Source organism: Lactuca sativa, chromosome 6 (genome assembly GCF_002870075.4).
Source record: "Lactuca sativa cultivar Salinas chromosome 6, Lsat_Salinas_v11, whole genome shotgun sequence".
Classification (NCBI taxonomy): Eukaryota; Viridiplantae; Streptophyta; class Magnoliopsida; order Asterales; family Asteraceae; genus Lactuca; species Lactuca sativa.
In genome coordinates this window covers 67,748,623-67,758,934 of record NC_056628.2, presented here as the reverse complement: position 1 = coordinate 67,758,934, position 10,312 = coordinate 67,748,623, and the positions used below count along the sequence as shown (strand labels likewise).

The 10,312-nt window shown below is 37.5% G+C and overlaps 1 protein-coding gene across 1 annotated transcript; it reads right to left on the bottom strand.

Annotated features, from left to right (window-relative positions):
* Positions 1 to 6,507: 6,507 nt before the first annotated feature.
* On the bottom strand, positions 6,508 to 7,691 carry LOC111877469 (uncharacterized mitochondrial protein AtMg00810-like). Its single transcript, XM_023873988.1, has 2 exons — positions 7,336 to 7,691; positions 6,508 to 6,514 (listed from the first exon to the last, which is right to left on the bottom strand). Exons 1-2 carry the CDS (start codon positions 7,689 to 7,691, stop codon positions 6,508 to 6,510), a joined length of 363 nt encoding a protein of 120 aa, XP_023729756.1.
* Between the last annotated feature and the right edge of the window lie 2,621 nt (positions 7,692 to 10,312).

Here is a 10,312-nt window from a genome sequence, read left to right as displayed (position 1 = left end):
TGTCGCTTCCACTTTGTGATACACTTATATTTGGTACACTTATACTTCATGATTCGGTTATTCCACACTGTACGCTTATACATCACGATTGGCTATTCCACACTGTACGCTTATAATTCATGATTCGGTTATTCCACACTATTCACTTATACTTCACGATTCGGTTATTCCACATGGTACGCTTATACTTCACGATTCGGTTATTCCACACTGCTCACTTATACTTCACGATTCGGTTATTCCACACTGTTCACTTATACTTCACATCATGATTCGGTTATTACACATGATTCTCTTATACCTCATGATTTGGTTATACTTCACGATATGTTTCCACTTGTTACACACTCAAACGTAGTTAGATGTATGCCTGTGCTTGTATAGATGCATATAAATAATGGTTGAAGGACTTAGGAAGGTTTGTCCACCCTATTTCCTTTTCTTCGTTGAAATGTGGTCTGGTGGGATCGGATGTCCGTCCAAAGGTCGTTTGATTCATTAGTTATATATTATGTATACGAGCATAGCCATATAGGTTTACTCTAGTCAGTTCAGTTATGAGTCTCTACCTCTAGTTCAACACTTATATTGGAAACCCACTACCCACTATTAGGGATGCATCTTCGGGACACGACCTTCTCCGTCGTCTAGTTGGTAACCAGAGTCTCCTGTAGGGAGAGCGGACAATGTGTGTATAGATCTATATGGAATTGACACCCCCGCACCTTGACTGCTAGCTACAGTACACGGCCTACCAAGCCAAGGGGTGACAAATGTCACATTTTATAGACGCTTGCAGGGCGTCAGGTACTCTAGTGTCGGTTAGTATGGTTACGAGTATCCCAGGTTACCTTATAATTCATGGCCTTAAGGTAACGATATTTCACACTGTATTTTACACTGAATGCTGAAAACCCACTCTCAGAGTCACACTGTTTTTAGACCTTGCTAGCTGTATCTTTCATTTGATACTGTCTGGGGTCTGTATTCCTTGTTTTAGACCTTGCTAGCTATATCTTTCATTTGATACTGTCTGGGGTCTGTATTCCTTGTTTTAGATCTTGCTAGCTGTATCTTTCATTTGATACTGTCTGGGGTATGTAGTCTCTGTTTTTAGACCTTGCTAGCCGTACCTTTCATTTGGTACCGTCTGGGGTCTGTGTCTCTCTTTGTTAGACTGAGCCAGGCATGTTATTTGCTCGATACTCTCCTAGAGTCTATGATTCCTTTGCCTTAGTCAGCAGTCTTCACTGCTGAGGCATATGTTATTTCCCTGATTTCTCTTGCTTTCTTTAATAATCAATTTCTGTATTTTGATAATGATAGCGATAAGGGAAAACTACTTTTTACCACATAACTCCGTCCAGTCTTGGTAGAAGACTGCGTTTATTAAAGAAAATATAGGATTTTCTGGAAAAGACACTAATGTAATGGATACTCTAAAACTCCCACTTCTATTAAAGTTATTTGGATAAAATGACACTAAATACTTATGAACTCACCAGCATTTGTAAAAATGTTGATAATCGCTTTTCAAATAACTTGTATTCTCAGGTCAGCATTAGACAGGTACATCCCCGGAGCTGTTGATGAAGATAGCTTAGTACCATGCTATACTTATAATATTTACTTGTATTACTTTGATGTATGGTAATGTAAACCATGTAAAATTATTACTATTAATGCAATGTTTTGTTGTACTTTGATTACTATAATGCATGTGTTGTGATACTTGACATGACGTCATCCACCCCAGAACGTTTCCGCCGTTCCGGTTTTGGGGTGTGACATTCATCCACGTGATGACCTATGGCTGAAAGTTGATCACACAAACTTTTAAATTTGTCACCAAATTCAGAAACAATAGTAGAACCCTTTTGAAGGAGTCGAAGATTGTCTTTTAAGACATGAATGCATTCCTGAGAATCTTGTTGATAGGCGTGTTGAAGAGAATTCCATACCTGTTGAGTGGTGGTGAGGCCGAGTGTCTCAGCCATAACAACTTCAGTTAAAGATGCTTGAATAATTAGAAAAGCCTTCTGATCTGCTTCAAGCCAAGAAGAGTATTCGGTATTGGGAGCAGAGACACCATTAGCATCAGGGGCTAAAATTTTAGAGGGTGCAACGATTGTGTCATCTATATGGCCCGATAACTTTTGATAGGCGAGCAGAGTGAGCAATTGACTGTGCCAGAGTAGATAATTAGTAGGGGAGAGTTTAACAGAAATCATATGATGGGTTGTGTTTAGGGAAAGAGAAGAATCGGAGGATGAGGAACCACCAACCATGATGAGAAGATAAGAGGGGAAAAACTAGTCTAATACCATATACGTAATTAATATTCAACGTAAATGATTCTGTGTATTTCATTACTATATATAATACATAAGGAATTCAATTTAATAACAAAGTATACACGTTTAAATGAGAAGAGATAAATCTTATCTATAATTGAGGTTTATCTCTAATAATAATAACATCTTATTTATGCTAAATACACACATACTTTCACATATATAGATAATAACAAACTACTTATACCAAATATACATATTTCACATTCATATTCCACATATACACCAAACACATATACATTGACATATATACACCAAATTTACATTGATTCACATACATATATCAAATATATGCCAATTTTCACATAATTTATACAAATAAACATAGCTTGCGATTAAACTCAAATTTCACAATAAAATAGAAGTAATAGAACCTGTAGTGGTGGTAATTACTCAATGTCGTTGGAAAAATTGGTACTCACCGAAAAATACTCTCACCCGCCCCTTACAGTAAACCCAAATACACAAACGACCAAAAACAGTGAAATTGAAAAATAATTTGCAGTTAATCATCAAATGGAGCTAGAAATCGATGTTAAAAGAGAAATACAAAGAGATATAAGAACTTGAAGTTACCATTTTACCCGAGATGGAGCTAGTAATTTGCTTTTTTCATGATTTAAACTCGTTTAATTGAAGCCATAAACACCTTTGACCCCTAATCTCGAAATGTTGGGAGATTTCTTGTTGGAATCAACGATAAGTCACAGAAAATGGGGCAAGAACGAACCAGAGAATGGGTTTTGATCGAACACAGGAAGCAAAACTGATGAAATGCGTCGTTTTTTTTTTTATCTGTGCACGCCTTTAGCGACAACTATAAAGGTTGTACCGGCGATAAATGTTAACAGCGGCGACTATCCGGAGGGAAGGGTGCCGTGTCTTTTTTTATACCACTATTAGCGGCGACTTTTTCGACCTTTAGCGGCGACAAAATGTCACCAGTATTGGTTTTGTGCGGATAAGAGGCCCGAACCGTTGGATTAGATACTCGATCAAACGGCTGAGGTCTATCAGAAGGGGATAACGCAGATTCGGGTGAAAAGCCTTTAGCAACGACACAAGCTTTTAGCGGCGACTTAACCATTTGTCGCCGCTAAAAGCTTGTGTCGCCGGTAATTGTGTTGCCGCTAAAGGCGTGGTTTCTTGTAGTGTATTCCTTATACCTATATCATTTCTATGTGTTTTATTTGATTCGTTTTACAATATGATTATATGCACTGCTAGTTTTTTGGGATTAATTTTACAATGAGTTTATTTTAATGAAGTTTTGTAATGAGAAAAACTTTTTGTATCTCACCAATATTTCTAAGTCTGACACTGCATTTTGACATATGTCTCAGATAACGGTTGTTAGAGGATGCTTTATTTTGTATTCTTGAGAGATTTGGAGTGGGTTTAAGTTCTATATACTTTAGTATTTCAGTTATGTTCTATTTTCCTTTTATTATTTTCCTTGTCTTTGATCCGATTGGTCTATACCCTATAGGGTTTGGTATGGCATATTAATTTTAAATTTTTTTTTTGATGTTTTGTTGTAAAAATAAGGACTTTGATTTAAAGTAAAACATTTACAAGCAATTGTAACTTAGAATTAATTCAACTCCAAGAGAAGTCTACACCTTTCTCTCGGAGAGGATGGCTAAGATTGGATACACTTTTGAATCCAAGACCATCATTATCAAGGAAAGAGATAACTTTAAACCAATCCAACCAAGTTTATTTTTTAAGGCAATCTACCCCAAACAAAATTTTGATAAAATCCTTCTTAAAAGTTTATAATTATGGAAAACAATTTTAAGAGAGAGAGAGAGAGAGAGGAGAGGAGAGAGAGAGAGAGAGAGAGAGAGAGAGTAGTTGTACATTCAAAAGCCACTTAAAACTGATTTTATGAGAGTAAATCTCCAACTAGAAGAAAACGAGTAAGATTTCCAAACATATAACTTATTTTAAAAGTTATCCATAATTGGGAACAAATATTTAAATATAAAGACATGTTTTCTCTAATATGGAGACCAATATACAAAAAATGAAGACTAGAGGCTTCTATTCAACTTTAAGAAGGTTTCCATAATATTATTGATATTATTTGGGTTCACATTCAAACCGGCAGTTATTAGAAATATTCGATGATTGGATTGATGTTATATGTGTGTTATAACCTAGCTTTTCATACCAGGTACACCTCAAAATTTATTTTTTCTCATTTAAAATTTAAAATTTAAAATTTATTTTGGTGTACATTGGCGTCTGGTATACAAGAAGTTATCACAATGATCATACTGACCACAAGTAAAGGATCGAGCCGGGCGTCACAAATAATCTACCTGCAAAACAGATCATCACAAAACGTAAGCCTCATGGCTTATTGAATAACAACTATAATAACATAATCAGATAAATCATATATGATATAAATCATGTATAAAAGATCTAATGAAATCTAATACTCAGGAATAATCTAACAGTTGTGATCTATCTCTCAGTGATGATCTCTCTCTCTCTCTATTTGTCTCTCTCTCTCTCTCATCTTAATCAACATCAATCTATCAATCATTATCTATCTCAATTAGAATCTATCTCATCAATAATCAATCTCTCGATCATAACCAATCTCTTAATCAAAGATTTATCTCTCTCTCAATCAAGATATCTCAATCTATTAATAAGCTCTATTTATCAATTAAGTACCAATCTATCAAGATAAACAGTCTCTTGGTAATAATTTATATCTCAATACTCATCAATCTCTCACTCCATAATCAATCACATAGATCATAATATATATTTCACATAATGGATAATACAAATATCCAAACAACGGATGTTACCTGGAGTCAACAGACTAATTCCAGTCTTGGTTTCCATCATTTGACGCCTATCAATTCATCACATGGTAACACCTAGTCATCATATAACAAGTTTCTTAGATCCTATCTTAACTCATTACTAGGTATACTCTATGAACACTCGTCACAACAATAATAATATCTCATAATATAATCATAATAGGCTTAACCCGTATGTATGTTGTTAGCTAAATCTATCATAACACGTAATTCTCAAATATTGGGGATTACAACCCACATCAATTAAGCTCGATATCTAATAGTGAGGTTTGCTCACTAATCTCACCAATGGGTTCATAACAACACCATTTCGCGAATACCGGCATGTAACCCTTACTTGAGTCTAATATATCTCAATAAATATTACATATCAAAATCATTAATTAACGAGGTAAAAGATACCTCAACGTATCTCAGACTCGGCCCCGTATCACCAGTACAATGGTATAACATCTCTCAAAATGACACAAGACACTCGTTTTTATACCTTTGGCATCTCCACGTCATGGCTATATATGTGTCACATTGTGGTAATCAAACATAGCTCGGTTCAACCACGTGTCATACTCTCCTGCCACGTGCCTCGACTCATGCGACATCGTGGGGATCCTCTTCCACATCGAGGGGATCAATTGCCACATGTTACTCTCCAGTCGACATGTGTCTCAGTGCCTCACTCATTGCCACGTTGTGGCAAATATATCTCCTCGTCGTGGCGGTCAAAGGTTGTTTGTTGACTCGACTTCCCTTGATTTTCTCAAAATAGTAACGTAACTTTATCTCAATCTTCAAACGACCATAACTTTATTATATAGAGTCTGTTGTTGATGATATTTATATCCACATAATCCACTCAGTAGGATCTACAACTCTCCTCAACTATCCTTTTCTAAATACCACTTCTCAATTTAAAGCAACTAAAGGCTTTATGTCGCTTACTCATATCATAATAATCTATATCTCTTGAGTTAATACATGTTACGAAAAACCAGGTGGTATATGTGCCTACAGAAAATTTACCAAGGAAAAAAAACATCAATTGAAAATTGAAACTAGATACTTAAACGTCACCAATTGTTAACCATGCCTTTAGATTCGGGTTTCGAGAGGGAAATATGAAGACCTTCAACAATGAGGATGAATAGGAAAAGAGACACTATTTAAGGTCGTTCTTAATTTTGAACTCTTAAGCAGTGGAACCGTTGAATACAACTGAAGCAAAAGAAGCTTAAAGGGAACCATTATCATGTCTATTTAGTCATAAAGCCTATGTTGCCTTATAATGGACTCAAGATAATGATCGTTCAGCCCCTGTTTCACACATCAAAAATAGAGTTACAGAGAAAATGAAACAAGGTTAAAAGGGAGAGTATGTGGGGCAATTTTCTATGTTTATTCTTTGCATCAAAAACAAAAGGGAAGCAAACATTCTTATCTACTTGCTATCCTGGAAGATAGGAACTAACCACTACTCTATTGGTGTTAAACAATTGGACACCTGGCCAACATGGCCTTGATTAAATCAAACACAAAACAAAAATATAAAATGACAAAATGCACCTTGAACTTATTTCTGGATTACACTAACAATTTCCCCTTTAATCCAGAAACTAGGGTGTTCTTCATTCCCAAAAGACTTCTCATCTCTTCAAACTTCAACCTACCCAGTGGTTTTGTGAGGATATCAACTCTTTATTCATGACTGTTTACAAATTTCACCACCACATCTCTCCTCTCTACGCATTCTCTAATGAAATGAAAATGAGTCTCTATATGCTTACTCCTTCCGTGGAAGACTGGGTGTTTCACCAGCTCTAAGGTTGACTTGTTATCAATGAAGATCATAACAGGGGCCACTTGTTTTCCTTTTATTTCACCTACAAGACGAAAAATCCACACTCATTGACTGGTTGCCATAGTTGCAGCCATGAACTCCACCTCACATGAGGAAAGAGCAACACATCGTTGCTTCTATGAGGCCCAAGTCACTAGGTTCCCGCTCAAGTAATATGCCATTCCACCTGTATCGTGTCTATCATCTTTATCTCTTGCATGATTACTATCTAATTAACTTGTCTTCTCTAACACTTCTTGTATAAACCAAACCAAAGTCTAAGGTACCTTTAATGTACCTTATAATTTTCTTGACAGCTTGATGGTGTTGAGTTGTAGGTCTCTCCAAGAATCGACCGACTATCCCCACTGCATATGAGATGTCACGTCGTGTGTAACATAGGTACCTTAACCCACCAACAATGCTTATGTATTCAATAGCATTTACCGTTACACCCTGTTCATCTTTGGTCGGCTCCAAATTGTGTTCCATGGGGTATTGAGATGAGTTAATATCTGTCATACATGTCTTTGCCAAGATGTTCTTTGCATATGCAGTTTGCTTCAAAACTAGGCCATCACTTTGTTGAGTTATTTCAATACCCAAATAATACGATAATGCCCCCAGGTGACTCATCTCAAATTCATAACTCATTTGTTCTTTGAAGCTCTTTACATCAGCTGCACACCCACTAGTGACAATGAGGTCATCTACATAGACCCCTATAATCAAGGTTTTACCATTCTTCTTCCTCGTATACACATCATACTCATGAAGACATCTCTTAGGCCCAAGTTGTTTCAAGTGCTAGTCTAGTTGTGCATTCCACGCACGAGGGGCTTGACGGAGCCCATAGAGTGCCTTCGAAAGTTTGTACACCAGACCTGGTTTGTCTTTGTTTACAAATCCTTTTGGCTGTGACACGTACACCTCCTCTTCCAGGTTACCATTCAAGAATGCCGACTTTACATCCAAATGGTGAACGAGCCAACCATTTTTACCTGCAAGTGCGAGGATGATGTGTACTGTTTCCATTTGATCCACAGAAGCAAAGACTTCTTCAAAATCTATTCCAGGCTTTTGTACATACCCTTTCACCACTAGCCTGGCCTTGTGTTTTAATATTCTTCCATCCAAACCTCTTTTTACTTTGAAGACCCATTTAATTCCAATGGGTTTCCATTCTTTGGGCAGTTCAACCACTCTCCATGTTTGGTTCTTCTCTATGGCATCCAATTCACTCCTCATTGCTTTAATCCAATCTCTATTCTTTCTTGCTTCAGCATACGATGTGGGTTCGTCTGAATCTTGTATAAAGAGTAGTTTTTCACACTCTTCATATATATTTGTTAGTAGGCGGTATCTTTTAGGAGCACCACCACCTGTTGAACTATATGTGGTGGTGTTTGATCTGACCGAGCTAGTTGGCGTTATTGGCTTATGTGTTTGACTAGATGGACTGGTTTGATGCTCTTGTTGTGGTGAAGAGTAACCGGTTTCTTCCTCCTCTTCATAAACAAATTGATGCTCCTGTGATGTTGTAAAATTTGGCCCACTAATTACACCATCACCTTCATATTTTGTATCATAACCTTCAAGTACAAACGTTCCACCTATGTCCGCTTCAAACTTAGTACTGTTCTCTCAATTCCACACTCATTCTTCATCAAACTCTAAATCACGACTAACATGATTTTTTCTTGTATCCGGATCTAACAACCTGTATGCTTTGCTACCCAACTCAGTTCCAAGGTACACCAATGTCTTGCTCCGGTCTTCTAACTTTTTAAGGTGACTTTTTGCTATCTTCATGTGGGCAACACATCTAAATATTCTCAGGTGTTGGATATTTGGTTTTCTTCTAGATCAGGCCTCGTAAGGAGTTCTTGTGTTCAATGCTTTTGTTGTCAACTGATTCAACATATAGACAGCATGTCTCACCGCTTCACCCCACAAGCTATTTGGCATCTTCATCCCCTTTAGAATGCTCCTTCCCATCTCTAATACGGTTCAGTTATGCCTCTCCACTACACCGTTTTTTTGTGGCAAGAACGGTGCAGTGAAGTGCCTTTGCAACCCTGTTTGCTCACAGTAACTAGTGAACTGTCTTGACATGAATTCACCTCCTCGGTCCGTTCTGAAAGTCTTCATCTTCTTTCCTGTTTCATTTTCTACCAATGTTCGAAACCTTTTGAAAGTCTCAAACGTCTCATCTTTTGTTCTCAATGTGTACACCCACATTACACGAGTGGAATCATCTACCAACAAGAAAAAGTACTTGTTCCCAGAGGGTATTGGAGGTGAAATAGGTCCACAGAGGTCACCATGCACGAGCTCTAGTTTCTCTTTAGCCCTGTAAAGTGATTGATATGGGTAGGGTTTATTCGATTGCTTAGCCACTAGGCACCCTTCACATAGTCGTCTAGGAGTATCAAGTTTTGGGAGACCATAAGCAAGTTCTTTGTCTGACATTAGTTTCAATGCTCTGAAATTCACATGGCCTAGGCGCATATGCCACAACCATGTTGGTTCATCAACCTTTCCAAGTAAACACTTGCCTTTTACTTCATTCAGACCTATCTTGTAAATTCTATTCGGGGAGTGTTCTACCTTCATCAAGAGACTTCCTGCACAGTCATGAACCCACAAGAAAGAGCCAAGAATCATAGTTTGATATCCATCTTCTGCTAGTTGACCCAAGCTTATGATATTACTATATCAGTTTGGTATGTTAATATACTTCCTTTAGCACCCATACCTCTCCAATTTTGCATTGAAAAACAATAAATCCTCGACCCTCTATACGAACTTTTGACCCATCTCCAAATTCCGTAAATCCTTAGACTGATTGATTCAGCGTATGAAACTTATCCTTCTGTCCAGTCATATGGTTACTCGCTCCGTTGTCGAGGTACCACATATTTGAAAGGGTAGGTGGCTTGCTTGGCTTTTTTAGTGTTGGGACTAGGTTCTTCTCGTTGAGAAACACCTCTTCAATGACTTCTTATGGTTTGTGACTAGCAAGTTGTAGTGCATGTTCATTATCTTGGTGTTCTAGAGTCAAATTTGCCTCCTGGTTACGTTCTCGCCGATGATTTTTGCATTCAAAAGCATAGTGCCCCATATCTTGACAGTTATAACACTGTATAGTACTTTTGTCTCGGTTGTTTGAGTTTCCACGACCTCTTTGAATTCCTTCTCTTTGATGATAACCTCCTCCTCTACCTCGTCCGCGATTGATTTGGCCTCCACCTCTACCCCTACCTCTTCCTCGA